This window comes from Pelobates fuscus, chromosome 2 (genome assembly GCF_036172605.1).
Source record: "Pelobates fuscus isolate aPelFus1 chromosome 2, aPelFus1.pri, whole genome shotgun sequence".
Taxonomy (NCBI): domain Eukaryota; kingdom Metazoa; phylum Chordata; class Amphibia; order Anura; family Pelobatidae; genus Pelobates; species Pelobates fuscus.
Window position 1 is genome coordinate 342,601,706 of NC_086318.1, and position 17,635 is coordinate 342,619,340.

Here is a 17,635-nt window from a genome sequence, read left to right on the forward strand (position 1 = left end):
ACCCCATTTTCGTGAGTGTTAGAGTCATATAGTCCCAATTCAGGCGGTCGAACGCCTTTTCAGCGTTGAGCGCCAGAACGGTACCCCCTTGTTTGCTAGTCCTAGCCCAATTAATCAGATTTATGAAGTGTCTCGTGTTTTCACCCGCCTGCCTACCGGGCACGAAACCTGCCTGTTCCTCCGACACCAGCTCCACCAGAAGGGGTTTGATCCTTGTCGCCCATAGTTTGGCATATAATTTCGTGTCTGCATTCAGCAGGGATATGGGTCTAAGGTTTTCACTCACCGTGGGCGGTTTGCCTGGTTTGGGAAGGGTTACAACATGTGCCTCTAGCATCTCTTTAGGCATAGAACCCGAATTTTTTATGTCGTTGTAGAGCAAAGTCAAGACTGGTGTTAGGGTCGCTTCTAGTTTATGGTAATAATAGTTTGAGAGTCCGTCCGGACCAGGGGCCTTATGTTTTGGTAAAGAGTGTATTGCCCTTCTAATTTCGTCTTCTGTGAAAGGGGAATCTAAAGCGTTGCTTTGTTGGGGGTCCAGGCGGGGCAGAGTGGTGGCCTCCAAAAATTGTGTATATCATTTAGGGATGGATGAGGCGAGTTATGGTCATTTTTTAGGTTGTAGAGGTTGTGGTAATATTGCGCTAGCTCATTGACAATATCCTCTGGATTGTATAATTTGCCTTTGGAGGGTGAGTTGATAAAGGGGATTTTAGAATGGAGCTGTTTGGCTTTAATCTTGTTTGCTAAGAGTCTACCCGCTTTATTTCCCTGGGTGTAATATTTCAGCTTCAGGGACCTCATCCATCGTTCTGTCGTGTTTAAAGAGAGAGAGCATAGTTCTTTCTGCAGATCCCCTATACGTTTGGAAAGGGTTTTGGACGGTTTTAATTTATTCCGTGCTTCTAGCTCTGTGTATTCTTTCATGAGTGAAAGGTGTGCTTCCGTCTGGTTTCTTTTGTGTTTTGCTCCCTCCCTGATTAGCACCCCTCTAATCACCGCCTTATGGGCGACTCACAATGTGCTGACCGGTATCTCGTCCGATGTGTTCTCCTTAAAATATTCGGATGCCTCCCTAGTTATTACTTTCAACACTTGAGCTCTATCTAATAACCCTTCATTAAGCCTCCACTTTCCTCTTCCCCTAGCTGGATATAGTGCCGCGAATGTCACCACAACTGGGGCATGGTCCGACCATGTTCTCATTCCTATGGAGACCTCTAATATATTCGGTATGGTTCTGGCATCTACGAGGCATAGATCTATGCGTGAGTATGTCACATGAACGGGGGAGAAATATGTATAGTCTTTTTCTGTGGGATATGTGGAGTGCCATGTGTCGTACAGATTATGTTCAAAAAGCAAATTGGAGAAAAGGTTACCATTAGTGCGAGATATCGTTGTGGGGGGTTTATTCTGATCTCTCTTTATATCTAATTCAGGGTTCAGTGCGCAATTAAAGTCACCACAAATAACGTGTCCTTGTTTTAGTGACGCTATCTTTTTCATAGCCTTGCGAGTGAAGGCAATTTGGTTGTCATTTGGTGCATATAAGGATACTACCGTAACCAGAAAGCCGTTCAATGATCCCACCAGAATTAATAATCTGCCCAAGGGGTCATTATATTGCTTAATCACCTGGAAAACCCAATCTGTGTGGAATAAGATGGATACTCCTTTAGATTTACTCGGGGAGTATGCATGGAATGTTTGGGGATACTGTCTCGAGTATAGTTTTGGTGGTTTACGTGAGCAAAAGTGGGTTTCTTGCAGACATGCAATCGCTGCATTAGATTTTGACATTTCTTGAATTGCGAGGCGTCTTTTGTGGGGACTATTTAGGCCCTTCACATTAAGAGAAAAAACTTTAAATGAGGCCATTTGTATGGGTAGGGATAGTCACCTTGTGCGTGCATTGTAGATATATTCTGCTAATAGATCCCAGCTGGGAGGATTGTGTCCCTATTTGGTGAATACCTGTGGTGTGGAACTGAAGGTGACTGCTGGACACCTGTCTGTTGTAAGTATATTTTGCCTCCGAGTACATATTCGCACAGCTATTATCAACCAATCGGTGCATAGTACGGTTTAGCATATGAGAAAAAGATAAACATACTAAACATAATAAACAATATGAACAATAAAAACAATAATATATGTACATAACTCCTTTGCAGTTAGTGCAAAGAAAGAGACCAGGGTGTGCGTGTCTAAACACACTACACATTATCTGGTCTGGGTGGGGTGGTGATTATTCCACCGTTATACGCCATCATTAACCGTTCGAGTTGTCTGGACTTTAAAAATGGCGATATTCAACCATATACCAGATATAAAAACACGCATTGTAACCAGATATGCATTATACCCTATTCCTATGCTGAAAAGCAATAGAGTGGTTGGTGGCAATGACATAGAAGACCCTGGGGTATGGTAGTCTGTATCGAGAGGCATCTGAGTCTGGAGACCCCGTTATTCGTGGGGTACTTAGTCGGTGTTCTTTGATGGGCTCTTGTCGTGAGGACCCAAGTGTGCCAGGAGATGTACTCTGGGGAAGATCCTCTTTATTAAGTGACTCATATAGTTATTTTATTATATATTACTATATAGGCCCCTCGATTGCTATTCGGTTCAGTATGAGTGCCCGCCCTAACCATAAACTGGAAACCTCCATCTAGATCAGGCCCAAAGGGGCTTTAAGTTGAGTCACCTATGCTTGCGGCCTTTCCAACTATGGTGAGGCCAGAGGCGGGCAGAGCTTATGCGACCAGTAGTTTGTGGGTATACCCCTGAATTAGTTTGTTGGGCCTTGAAAACGTGGCTCCTGAGGGTCACAGGTGCCCCTTCGGTTTAACAGGTTCCCCGGGGACCCTATCCAATACAACACCTCTAACAGTTATTGAGTCATTAAAGACCTAATAGCTACGTTATAATAGAAACAAGGAATTAGTATTTAACAGTCTAGCAACAATAAAAGCATTGTGATACTCAAGTGATCTTTGAAGACGTGCGTAACCAAAGATATGCATCAGTCCGTGGAAGTTGTGGTATTCAATTTCGACGGGGAGCCTGCAAGAGTCCATTCAGGCCTCATCCTTTTTGGCAGTGGCTTTTGTGTAGGTGATTGTCCCATGGCGTGATGTAGGCCCCATTCTTTTAGCTTGGCCAGTCCCACTTCAGGTTCCAGGACTACCACCGATTTCCCTCCATGCCATATAAGAAGCTTTGTCGGGTATCCCCATCTGTATGGTATGTTGTGGTTCTGAAGTGTTTTAGTAACATCAACAAATTCCCGTCTGCGCGCCATGGTGGTTGCCGAGAGGTCAGCGTACACACTAATCCCCTGATATGGTTCTGGCAGATTTGTGAGTTTTCTTGTTGCTTTAAGGAGTTCTTCTTTGGAGCCATAGTAATGAAATCGGGCTACAATGTCTTTGGGAGTGTCAGCCGTAAACCTGGCGGGCCGCGGAAGGCGGTGTACCCTGTCAAGCATCCAGGCTCCCTCTTTCAGGTGGGGAACTAGAGCCGCGCACATGGTTTGTATATAGTGCACCAGGGCCTCTTGTGGAATGGTGTCAGCTACTCCCCTGAAGCGCAGGTTATTTCGTCTCGCCCTATCCTCCATGTCTGCGAGTTTAAGGCGCATAGTGGTCTGTTCTTCTTCCATTTTCTGTAGTTTATCTACAATGTCGTTGTGTGCTAGGCATAATTCATCAGTTTTAGCCTCTAGTTGATTTGTTCGTCCCCCCAGTTCCTGGATGTCACTGCGCAGGTCTGCCGCTATTTGGCGGAGATCCGCTCTCAGGGACCCTTTCAGGTCCTGCATCATGGCGGGCAGGCTTTTATTAGTCACTGGGGCGTCTTCTGGAGTGATGGTGCAGTCTTCTGGATCAGGTAATCCCTCTGAGCACGGTGATTGTGGCGCGGACCCGCCGCCATCTTGGATTTGCTTTTTCCTGTTTGCCGCACCGGAACGGTGAGTTTTGTTTGTTTTGATGGTGCCATGAGTGTCCGCAGCAGTGTCCGCTCCCGGGGGATAGTTTGGTTTTGCTCGCCAGACGGCTAATCGATGCTTCAGGCTCGGTGGTACACGGAGCGAGCGTTACATGCGGCTGCTCCGGTCGGCAGTTGGCCACGCCCCTATTGAGTGGTAGTTTAGATGAATGTTGCTGAGGAAGATGTACTGAAGATAGATGTAGCTGGGGGAGAGTTACATTGGAGGTAGGAACTGAGGGGAGATGTAGTGGATAGTAATATGGCAGAGAGTAACTACACTGATGAAACTTTCACTTTTGTTGTACTACTATTAATATTGTCAGAGGGCACTTCAGTGTATTTGATCCTCCTTTTTTCTTTTAATATTGTTTTAATTATATCTGAATGCACCTGTTGTGGTTATCAGAGTTACCCAGAATAAACTCTAACACTTTCATCTCAGAGCCATTTTTTGGGCTCTATTAAGTGTGAGTGGGCACACTAAAAGCCTTTATCGTTTTCATTTTCTTCATATTGTATTGTCCATAGTATCTGCACTATTGTATGCCCTTTTATCTTTTTGAGGTATATTTGCCTATTAATAGGACTTAAATGGTATTATGTAATATATATTATAAATATTGCATTCATAAGTTTGTTTCCCACATCATCTTGCAGTTTTTGCATATTGCTTGATTGTTATGCACATGCAATATTGAGAGGTTTAATTTGCTGTTTCTTAGTATTTGCAGTTGCATTTATTAAGACCTTTTTGTGCTTTTTGCACAAGGATGTTATTGTATGATATTATGCTATGCTAGTTTGAGTCATGTGATAAGCACTTTTTGCACTTTAAAAAGGTTTATGCACTTAAGCATCTGAACTGTTTACATTATTGAAAGTATTATTGCACTTCTAACAAAGAGTTCCTTAATTTGTTTTGGCACTATATTTGGTTTACATACATTTGAGAGATTTAAAGTGGTCCAAAATGTAATTGTTTTAAGTTTGTTTTTGGTGTATATGTGAAGGGTACATATGCATATAGTGCGAGCAGCAACTAATGAAATCTGTTCATCTGATTATAACTATTTTATTTTATTTATGACATTTTTTTTCTTTAAGACATTGGTTAATTATCAAGCCACAATAAATATTTAAACAGACGTAAGAAGGAAAAAAAAAAATCAAGACTCACAAGATGTCATAATTTCAATGTCCCCAGAAGTGGCTTCAGCAGATGAAATCTCTAGCAGAGAATTCAGTTGCTCATACTCCAGATGTTATGGGATTTAGTAAACATTTTAGGTATTTGAAAGATAATAATGCGCACAAGTCAAATATAAGAAAGTTATTGCCATCTGGCCAATTTATGCTGTTTACGTTTGAACTTTCTAGATGAATTGGCTAAACATCTTGCTGATAAGCACTTCTTCATAAATCCTTAAAATCCTGAAGAATTCAGCCTAGTACTGTAAAATGATGGATCATCTGATAACCTTTTATTATAGTTTCTTTTTGATTTTAATTGCTTTGGACAATACCTAATGCCTAATAATATATAATAATAACTGGTTGTGGATTTTGCATTAAAACAATGTTTAATGACATTAAACATTTAGCTCATTTACAGGGGACAATCTAGTTTCATACCTAATCCCAACTATTTCCCTCTTGAAAGACGCTAAGGTTTACAAAAAACTTTTAGGACACACATTTATGTATCAGTTATACCATGCTATTGGAAGTCTACAACTGTTCTATTTATTAAAGAAGTCATAAATATAATACTTGATAATAAAAGATACGAAAAGGCACTAAGACAACATTTCCCACACTCTGAAGCATTAAAACTTTAATGGTATACTTGGGAAACTGAAGTGAAAAAAAGGCTTCATAAATGATTACCACACACCCAGTAGAGATGATATTGTAAGGCAAGCATGTCAAACATGCGGCCCACAATTGAGATCTTTGCGGCCAAACGAACCGCAAGTACATGCTTAGTGTTCCAAGCAGAGTAGGCACCTGCTTTCTCCACATTGCAGGTGCCTACTCTGCTAACATTTGCCTGGCCGGGGAGGAGAGAAAGGTGGATGCAGCCAGCGAGGGAGCTCAGCGTTCTTGCTCCTGACTTGCTCATCCGTTAATGAGGGACAGAAGATTTTTTCCCTTCAGATTAGAGGCAGTGCTTATACCACAGGGGATTTCCAATCTGGAGGGAAAAAACAGGCAGGCAAATCTCCAAACATTTAAACCCTCCCCTAATTACCTCCTTTCCAATAAGTAGCAGCTCCTCCTGATCATACCCAGTTCTTTGCCTGCCTTCGGCAGGGGAGGTTAGACAGGAGGTTCTCCAGGAAGCAGGTGAGAAGGGCTGAGGCTCGGGAGGCTCTGCTTCCTTGATGTCCGGGTAAGTAGCGTTTCACACGCCGGACGGCGTGGTCCCTGAAATTTTATGATGCCGTCTCTTGCCGTGCCAGGTGCCGGTCTGACGAAGGACGCAGGCGTGCGTCGGCTGGGAGGTCCTGTCGGTGGAACGCACGCACAGGTTGCGTTGCGTTCCACCAGGGAGTCGCAGAGCGCTATGCACATGCGCAATGCGAACCTTGATTCAGGCGCCAAATTTGAACTTGGCGTTTTGGTTTGGTTACAGGACTTAAAAGGAGCATTTACCAGCAGCAACCTCTGTTTGCCAGGAGCTCTCAGAACGGTTGCAAAGTGTGTTTCTCACCTGCCCTCCAACACACTCTCAGGCCATTTAAGGCAAGACTGATTAAGTTTTTATTTTAAATGGTTTTAGCCTGAATCTTTAAGGAGAAAATTTTGATTATTTTCCCTTTCCTGTTTTCTGTTCCCAGTATGTCTAATCCGGAAAATTTGGATAAAGTTGCTGAGAAGGGGAAATGTACATCTAAAACCAAGCATTTAATGTGCTCTGTGTGTGGCCAACCTATGCCAGATGGTTGTAAAAAGAAACTTTGCTCATTGTGTTCAAAAGAAGCTTCAGAGGAAGCAAAAAGAACAGAAATGTCCACTTTTCTCAGCTGGTTGCAACAAAGTATGCAGCAAACATTTGTGGATATGCAGTCGGCAGCATTACAGTCAGTCCAGGCTTCGGTTGCCCAGGATTCACAGATTGTAAAACATGCTAAGAAAAGACTGAGATCTTGGGAAGTTTCCGATACTAGTTCAGGAACTAGTGGTTCTGAGTATGGCGAAAATTCAGGTAGTGACTCATCAGATGAGGAATTTGCATTCCCAGAAGAAGCCATTGGGAAATTGATTAAAGAAGTGCAGTGCATTTTTGAAATTGAGGAAACAGGGAAAAAGTCCAAAGTGTTTCCTTTTCACCCACAGATTAAGGAATTGATTTTAAAAGAATGGAAATTCCCTAGTCACAAGCCGTTTATTTCTAAACATTTTAAAACTCTCTTTTCCATAGAATCGGAACAAGACTGTAAGCTGGATACAGTCCCTGTAGTGGACGTTCCTATTGCTCAAATAGGTAAGAAGACTACATTACCGATTGGAGACTCAAGCGGGCTGAAGGATGTCATGAAAAAACGCATGGACTCCTCCTTAAAAAAGTTGTTCATCTCTTCTGCAGCCCAAGCTAAAGCTTTGATTGCGGGGGCATCCGTTGCCAAGGCCCAAAAACTTTGGTTGGAAGAACTAGAAAAGGTATATACGGGAGAAGCAAAGGAAGACCCGGTAAAACTATTAAAAAATATCAAGATGGCAGCTGATTTTTTAGTAGATGCTTCTGCAGAAAGCCTGAAATTATCGGCCAAGAATATAGGTATTTCAACAGTCGCCAGAAGAGCGCTTTGGCTTAGAAATTGGTCAGCAGATGCGGCATCTAAAAATTCACTGTGTGAACTAGCTTTTGAACCAGGAAGACTGTTCGGCTCGAAATTGGATGAGTTGTTAAAACAGATGAAGGAAGGAAGGAAAGCTTTACCAGAGTCATATAGGAAGCAGTTTAGAAGCCGGAAATCGGAGACGCTTCCCTCATTTAGAAGTTCCTTTCGTAGAACCTATTTCAGGGGTCAACATAAAAGAGCCTTTGATTATAGGAAGAAGGAAAGATTTACAGACAAGAGAAATAAAAAATTATGACGCCAGGCCTGTGGGAGGAAGGTTGAGTCACTTCCTAGATCACTGGAAAAAGACAACATCAGATCGCTGGGTCCTCGCAGTGATAAAGCACGGATACGCTCTAGAATTATCACAAACCCCAAAGAAAATGTTTCTATGTTCCGAGGTTCATTCTCTAGATATGGAACTCTCTCTGATGCGAGAAGTATCAACTCTGTTACAAAAAAGAGTGGTGGAAGAAGTTCCTCTAAAGGAAAGACATCAGGGCACCTATTCAAGACTTTTCTTGGTGCCAAAACCAGATGGATCGTTCAGACCCATTTTAGACCTAAAAGCCGTAAACAGGCGGATTATCAAAAAGAAATTCCTCAGGGAAACAGTAAAATCAGCTACTCTGCTTATTCATCCAAAAAGTTGGTTTGCGTCCCTGGATTTAAAAGATGCCTATCTTCATGTACCCATAGCAGAATCCAGCAAAAGTCTTCTAAGGTTTGCGGTGAGCTGCCAATCGGTAACCAAACATTACCAATTCAGAGCACTGCCTTTCGGCCTGTCATCAGCGCCCAGGGTATTCACAAAGCTTCTAGTAGTCGTTTCAGCTTTTCTAAGAGGTATGGGCATCGCTGTCATTCCGTATTTGGACGACTGGCTGTTGATTGCAGAGTCCCAAGATCAGCTACAGTTAGACCTGGGGACAGCTATAAAATCGCTGGAAAATCAGGGCTGGCTAATAAATTTCAACAAATCGGAACTAGTGCCAGTTCAAAGGATCCAGTTCTTGGGTCTAATTTTGGATTCTATCGCTATGAAGTTATTCCTGCCAGAAGAGAAGAAACTAAAGATCAAGCGTTTAATCCGGAATCTCAGAGAAAAAGGTGTGTTTTCGATCAGAGAAGCCATGTGCTTACTGGGTCTGTTTACAGCCTCAATCCCGGCAGTCGGTTGGGCAAAAGCCAGAATGAGACCTCTACAAAGAAACATTCTGCAAGTCTGGAATCGACAGGAACTCGGCCTAGAGGGGCTTATGAGGTTCAACAATCTAACTTTGAGAAGTCTGCAGTGGTGGACCTCTTCTCGATTCCTGCACGCGGGTCTTTCATTCCGGATGAAGTCCTTCACTATAATAACAACAGACGCCTCTGCGCTGGGCTGGGGGGCCCATCTGGGAGACATAAAGAAGCAGGGGTGCTGGCAAGAGAAGGATATGAGAAATTCCTCGAACTTCAGGGAATTAAAGGCCGTATGGATGGCGCTCTTGGCATTTCAGTTTCTCATCAAAGATCAACATATTCAAATTCGTTCAGACAATCGAACGACAGTGGCATATTTGAACAAACAAGGAGGTACAAGATCAACAAAATTAGAAAGTCTTTGTTCAATGATCATGCTGTTGTCAGAAGTGCACCTTATGTCAATCTCAGCAGTTCACATTTTAGGAAAATTCAATGTGGTGGCAGATGCCCTGAGCAGGCATCATTTGAAACAAGCAGATTGGTCCCTGTCATGCAGAATTTTCAAGTTCATTACAGACCGCTTCGGTGTTCCGGAGATAGACCTGATGGCCTCCAGAATAAACAGGAAGACAAGACGTTTTGCATCCCTAAATCCAGCAGACAAGCCGGATATCATAGATGCCCTGTCAGTACCATGGAAGTTCAACCTGGCATATATCTTCCCGCCAGTAGTTCTTATTCCCAGAATACTTCAAAAAGTAAGGCTGGAAAATGTAAGGATTATCCTAATCCTTCCATGGTGGCCAAGAAGAAGTTGGTTCTCGGTTCTTCTGAACTTTTTGGAAGCTTCCTCTTTCGGGAGAAATACTAGAGGACGCCATGGTGCCTCTTCCGACCCTTCGGAGATTCCAATTGACGGCCTGGTTTCTGAACTCCAGATTTTAGAGAGTAAAGGTCTGGATCCTGAAGTTATAAAAATCTTGTTGGCAACTAACAAGGAATCTACTTCAAGGATCTACGCTAGAATTTGGAAGATATTTTGTCAGTGGTGTTGTAGGTTTAAAGTCAACCCTGTTTCTGCGTCCATCCAGAAGATTCTAAGTTTCCTTCAGATGGGATTTGCAAAAGGTCTTAAACCTGCTTCATTGAAATTACAAGTTTCTGCTATCAGTTTCTTCTCCCTCAGATGCTTAGCCTCAAATATTCTGATTTCAAGGTTCTTCAGAGCTCTGACACGTTTGGTGCCCTATGTTAGGGAAACCTGTCCTCCCTGGGATCTAAACTTGGTCCTTTCCGCGCTTTGTGAGCCGCCCTTTGAACCATTGGAGGAAGCTTCCCTGAAGATTATTTCGTTAAAAACTGTTTTTTTGGTGGCTATTACATCAGCTAAAAGAGTATGTGAGATCCAAGCTCTTCGGGCGAATTTTCCTTTTTTGGTTTTTCATCAGGACAAGGTGGTTATAAAGCTCGATCCTTCATTCATCCCTAAAGTTTTATCTGTTTCGAATGTCAACCAAGAAGTGGTTTTGCCGACCTTTTGTCAGAATCCGTCTAATGCCTTGGAAAGTAAATTTCACTGCCTAGACGTAAAGAGATGTCTTTTGCAATATCTAAAAGCTACGGAATCCTTCCGGAAGGATAACAGTCTTTTTGTCTTGTTCAAGGGCACAAGAAAAGGCATGAAGGTTTCGAAGAGTTCTCTAGCTAGATGGCTGAAGGATTGTATTCTGTTGGCTTATTCCAAGAGTGGCATGGAAATTGCAGGCCCTATAAAGGCCCATTCTACTAGAGCCGTTTCTACGTCATGGGCTCTGCGAGCAGCTGCTTCTCCTTCTCAGATTTGTTCAGCTGCTACTTGGTCCTCTCTCCATACGTTCTCAAGACACTACAAGTTGGACATACTGGCCTCGGAGGATGCAGCTTTTGGGCGCAAGGTGCTTCAAGCAGTAGTGAAATGAAACCCGCCCTCAGGATCTGCTTTATTATATCCCTGTGGTATAAGCACTGCCTCTAATCTGAAGGGAAAAACATAAATTTTACTTACCGTAAATTTCTTTTTCCTGAAGATTAGAGGCAGTGCTACAATTCCCGCCCCTTTTTCTAATAAACTCAGTAATTTTGCAGCTATTTGGCTTATGTATTTTCTGGGTATGATCAGGAGGAGCTGCTACTTATTGGAAAGGAGGTAATTAGGGGAGGGTTTAAATGTTTGGAGATTTGCCTGCCTGTTTTTTCCCTCCAGATTGGAAATCCCCTGTGGTATAAGCACTGCCTCTAATCTTCAGGAAAAAGAAATTTACGGTAAGTAAAATTTATGTTTTTTTTTTCCTCTGTGCCAAATATCCCATTCCCTTTGTTGTTCATGCAGCATTTAAGACATGAATGTGATTTCATATACAAGCTCACTCCATCAAATGTATTTGAGTATGGAAAATGGAAATGATATTTGCTTGGTCTCCTCATTGAATCCGTCAGACCTCTGCCATTATACAATTTCCAATTGTGCATTTATGCTATTGTGTGTATCCTTATACTGTAATGACTGCTGCCATAATTTGCTCCTATCAATCTCAGGAAGCCAGGGGCATGTGTGCACTTAAAGGAAGCAACCATGATTAGAACCAAATATGTATTTGTCTGTATTTCTATCTGTATGCGTGTTTGTCTGTGACAAGACATGTCTAAGGTTTTTTTTTCCAAAATATTGGCACTGTTTTGTGTATCTGCCAGAATATGAGAAGCAGTTTTAGACTGCTAAGGAGTGCTTAATCATTAATAATATCTACTCATCAACGGGACTGCAAATCCAGGGCCACAAGTCCCCTGTCTTCTTATAAAAATCTGATGAACCGCTAGCCAATGTTTCATGATAGACAGAGAGACAGAAGGTGAAATGGGTTTTCCTTCTCACAGCACTACAGAAAAAAAACATTCCAAAACATGAAATGTTAACAATAATAAAGGATATATTTATACAAAATGCCAGCTATATACTGGCTGACTTTACTGAGAACAAGGTGAATCGATATCACAAACAACTGTATGCCCTTTTATAACATAAATGCAACCTGTAGACCAAGCATGTCAAACTCAAAGTCTAGCAAGGGCCAAATAAACAAGGTTGTAGTTTATTTGGGCAGTAAAAAAAAAAAATACTTACATTTTCATAGAAACATAGGTTTATTTTTAAAAGTACAGTATAAAAAAAAAAACAGCACCCCCCTCTACTAAACCACAGAACCACCCTCTACTAAACCCCCCTCTACTAAATCCCAGTCCCCGTCCCCCCAATATATACTAAATCCCAGCACCCCTCTCTAGCTAACAAGCATACTCTACTCACATTGCCGCTGCCAGTGTGCGACTTCAGAGTCCGACCTCTGTTATACCCCAAATGGCGCCGTCCGCACCCTGTGCCAAAGAGGATCATCCCGCTACTTCATGAAACCCTGTCAAGGTGGAGCACGTCAATGTGACGGAATGTGACGTGGCGTTGCGTGCCTCCGTGCACCTTCAGGTCCTCCACCGTCCAGCCGCGGCCTTCGCAACACTGACCGACACACACACTTACTGACACACAGGCACAAACTCACTGACACACACACACTGACAGACACTCACAGACACACACACATACACTCACTGACACACACAGACAGACAAATACATACTTACTGACAAACACACACACTGACAGGTGAACACACACTCACTGACACACAGACCGACACACACTCACTGACAGACACACACACACACTCTGACAGACACAAACACACAAACACACACACTGACATACAGACACACACACACACACTCTGACAGACACAAACACATACACATTCTGACAGACACACACACACTGACAGAAACACACTCACACATTTACACATTCTTGCACACACTCACATTATTGTATTTATCTTCTATCTGGAGCTCAGCCTTACTGCTCCCTCGCACGCAGTTTAGTGATGCCTGGTGCCGGAATATGACGTCATATTCTGGCGCCCGGCATCACTACAGAGGGCGCGAGGGAGCAGTGACGATCAGGAATGCTGAGCACCCTCGCTGGCTGCATCCACCTTCCTCTCCTCCCCGGCCGGGCAAATGTTAGCAGAGAAGGCACCTGCAATGTGGAGAAAGCAGGTGCCTACTCTGCTTGGAACACTAAGCATATACTCGCGGCTCGTTTGGCCGCAAAGATGTAAATTGTGGGCCGCATGTTTGACATGCTTGCCTTACAATATCATCTCTACTGGGTGTGTGGTAATCATTTATGAAGCCTTTTTTTCACTTCAGTTTCCCAAGTATACCATTAAAGTTTTAATGCTTCAGAGTGTGGGAAATGTTGTCTTAGTGCCTTTTCGTATCTTTTATTATCAAGTATTATATTTATGACTTCTTTAATAAATAGAACAGTTGTAGACTTCCAATAGCATGGTATAACTGTTGATGCGTTAACTGGAACATGACCTTTTAAAAAAAAAAAAAAATTACCTTACCTACAGTGTCAGGTAATTGTTTAAATAATCCCAATTCTGGTAGAAATTCAACTAAGGTTGGTTCTATCTGTTTGAGAAGTCTATGTATTTCCTTCCAAAAGTCCCAAAGTTTTGTACATTGCCACCATATATGAATGAGAGTTCCCATAGCACCACATCCTCTCCAACATCTATCTGAAAGATTTGTAGTCATGCTGTGTAAGTGTGAGGGTGCTATATGCCACCGATACATTATTTTAGAATGATTTTCTATATGACTTGAACATTGAGTTATCCCTTTAAGAGACATTCATATTTCTGGCCATTCTTTAAAATCCCACTGCATCCCCAATTCCCTCTCCCATGTTAGCATAGAATTTTGTTTAAGGTCAAAGGAGTGTTTTATACTTTCAATAGCAGTTATCACATTTTACTACCCTATTTTAACCCCTTAAGGACCAAACTTCTGGAATAAAAGGGAATCATGACGTGTCACACATGTCATGTGTCCTTAAGGGGTTAAATGAACTCTGACACCTTTTTAAAGTATCATGCACCAATGCCACAAATCAGATAGATTACCAAAAGGACTTTGGAATTCAATGCCTGTTGTAGATACAAGACTGGTAGCTGTAATTCTGTTTGCTAATTTCTAGAGTCCATTTCTAGAGAACCCGAACTATTGTATTGCTTTGCTAATACAAATAAATATCACCATGGAAACAAACTGAATGCTCCTATAATGTTGTATAACATGGAGACATGATCAAGCAGAGTTAATGGGGAGATACATACCCCTCAACTCCGGTGCACCGAGAAGTGGAACGCTGGTGGGAGGGGATTAAGTGGTTGGGTAAATGATGTAATTGTGTAACTGGTGTTGTCCAAAGGGATGTACCTACCCAAAAAGGAATGCATTCCAGGTTGCCTGGAAGTCATGTAAGGCCAGTTCACTGAGGGCAGATCCTGCAGGGAGCACTGTTTCAGTGGTCTCTGCAGCATACCCCCCAACATGTGGCTTCTGTAAGTCAGGACAGGTGGACAGATTTATATTTTTCTGGCCAAGGCCTCAGCTTAATTCTTTCCGATAAGCTTCTGAAACCATCACAATCTGTTAGAAAAGCTATTATAGAATTCACCATTAAAGACTATTGTAGTATTTGCAGATAAATCATTTGAATTTGTTTCTGTTAACTGATTGTGTTAATTTGAAAAGCTTATTCAAAAGATTTAAATCGAGACCCACGTGACAGTAATCAAACATATTTTTCTAAAAGGTGTTTTTTGCAATTATCTCTTTCAGGCAATGAAAGCTTAGAGGAAAATTATGTTCAGGACAGCAAAATGGGTTTTGTCATTAATGCCATATATGCAATGGCTCATGGACTCCATGATATGCACACTGCCATGTGCCCGGGACATGTTGGTCTGTGTGATGCGATGAAGCCTATAGATGGCAGTAAACTACTTGAATTCCTTATAAAGACTTCATTTCAAGGTATATCTGGTGAAGATATTTGGTTTGACGATAAAGGAGATGCCCCTGGAAGGTAAGGCACTTGTTTGACTCATTGTTATGTAATCACAATTTAACAAAGGTATGAGGAAGGCTTCAAAAGAGGTCACATTTTAGCATTAATTTGAACATGTTCGTGTAATATTACTGTATTTTGTTGTAATTTTTTTTTTTTTTTTTTTTTTTTACTTACCGTCTATGGAGCTTCATGGAGGTTTTTGGCATACTTACTTTGTTCCTAACTGGTCCAGCACTACCATTAGTCCGCCTTTGTGTGTGGGAACCTTTCTTTCTCCCGTGTCTCTGTTTGGGAAGTCTTCTTTGGCTTTCCCATGCCTGGCACACTTCCTCTGATGACGCTGATGTGCTGACTTCATTGACAGCACTTCAGCTCATTTGAATGGACTGATATCAAATATTACTCTATTCTTCCTTGCCACCAAATCAACCGGCTTGGGTGCAGCGAGGAATTGCATGTTCATTTGTGGTATATTTCTAGGGAAGCTCTATGTTACGGAACGATGGAACCAGTAGGCAGACCAACATCGAAATAGAGTCTATGCTGACGGTCTGTCTGCAAGAAGGGAGGGTGAGCATGATTTTAGCAGTATTTTATTAAGAAATCTATTTGAATTTTGCTAGCAGAATGTATAGATGGAATTTGCTGAGGAATTGAAATCTGGAAAGCTGAAAGTGGCATGCCAGGTATCCTTTGAAACAAAAAGGTATTATTAGGCCATGATTCTTAAATATTTATTAATTTATGTGTTATCAATTTTAATAGTTCTAATCTCAGAGGCTTTGCAGACTTTTAAAAACTATATGTGAAATACATTAGGTGCTGCTGTGTTCAAGACAAACACCAGAGGGAAAGTATTAAATACTAATTGGTGTGCCTCAACAATCCGCAATGAAACCAGACGAAGATACTTTACATCTTGTTTTATTTAATTATTTAAGTGTATTTATTTTATTTTGCTGTGCTCATTCTAGTGGTAAAGCTGGAGCAGCCTGTTGCTAATCTTGGCTGCAGTACTGTGGTTAGGGGAATCACACAACTAGCTAAGCTATTTCAATCTTTTGTCCCTCTAAACAGTTAAGAGTGTGTTTTACTTGTTGGTAAATTGATACTTGTTAGTTTTACTTGTTAGCTCACCTGCAGATAATTGTATCAAAATATGCAGATTTTGCATGTTTTATGTTTGTATAACCGGTTGATATTTTCAAAATGTTTATTCAGCTATCTGCCTCTTCTGGTGTTACAAGCGCTATGGAACCTATTGTGACACTGAACATGACTGTAAAATGAAACTAAAGTGTTACTCAAAGCAACCTGACCAATTCAGTTTGAAGTGGCCATGGTTTGTGGAGTCTGTATGTGCAGTGTCTGTATGTGTACATACTGAATTTAACCCCTTTGCTGCGAAACGCGTAACTACACATTCAGCAGCGTCACTGGGCATCATTAGCCAGCCCAGAACTTAAGTGCTGGCAAATATCAATTCAGTGCACAGGCTTACCTAGGATTCATGATACCGGGTACCACATCCCATAATAGGGTAAAATATTCTTTAAGTGACTTAGGCGCTAAACAGCGATTATATTTATTTAAAACAATTTATACAATTGTACAAATATAGCAGCACCTTAAAGTGTACTTCGCCCCAAAAACACTCAAAATAGATCAAATATTTTAAGGTGCGCAGTGCCTTTAAGACAATAAAAATATTTTTATATATAAAACCCATGTAATTAAGTTAGTGTAGCAGTTATAGTGCAGAAATATATGTGCATAATTTATACAGAAAGTGCAATTTGTATAAAGTGTCATTTTGTGGGCAAAAACCTCTGACATGCATAGAAAAAAAACACTCACTTAAAACATTCCTTAATGGTATACGATATTCAATGTACATAAAAAGGAAAGGTAAAATAGAAGTGAGAGTAAAAATATATTACTGGAACCACTCACAGAGAGCAGATAAAGTCTGCTCTAACTGTAATCGCCTTGATAAAGCATCCAAGTGAATAAGACTTTGAAGCCACTGGTGCAGAAAAGTCTTTATTCAAACAAATATAAAAAGCTGTGTAAAGCTGCTAAACCTCCATACAACCCGACAACACGGTTTGGTGGACCAGTCCCTCTGCTAGATGTTGTTGGGTTGTATGGAGGTTTAGCTGCTTTACACAGCTTTTTTTTTTTTTTTTTTAACTCTTTTTATTATTAATTTTTGATTTATTTTTTTACAGAAAAAAAGTATATAAAAACATTTTATACAGACATGTAGACAAAACAACAACAACATTCACCCCCCCCCCCCTCTCGAGTACACAGCTTTTTATATTTGTTTCCGAAACCACGGAAGGCCCCAGAAAATGCACCCAGAGACTTGGTGCTGTGCTTTCAAAATAATAAAGATAAGGCAGCACTACAGTTGGCTTTAAAAGGGATATCCCCCTACACATTTGAAAACATCGCAATCACATTCTACGCTGACCTGTCCGCTTCAATGGCGGAAAAATCTACACCCCTTCACTGCCCTACTGCGAGAACGTGGCGTCCCACGCGGACCCTCAGTGTCCTACATGGCGAATCCACTCACCCTGTC

General features: G+C 41.6%; 1 protein-coding gene across 1 annotated transcript in view; it reads left to right on the top strand.

Annotated features, from left to right (window-relative positions):
- Nucleotides 1–17,635, top strand: part of GRM1 (glutamate metabotropic receptor 1) — a 423,450-nt gene that overhangs the window by 339,279 nt on the left and 66,536 nt on the right. Inside the window, exon 5 of the mRNA XM_063443594.1 lies at nucleotides 14,814–15,060. Coding sequence (XP_063299664.1) covers nucleotides 14,814–15,060 — 247 coding nt within the window. The remainder of the gene's footprint in view (nucleotides 1–14,813; nucleotides 15,061–17,635) is intronic.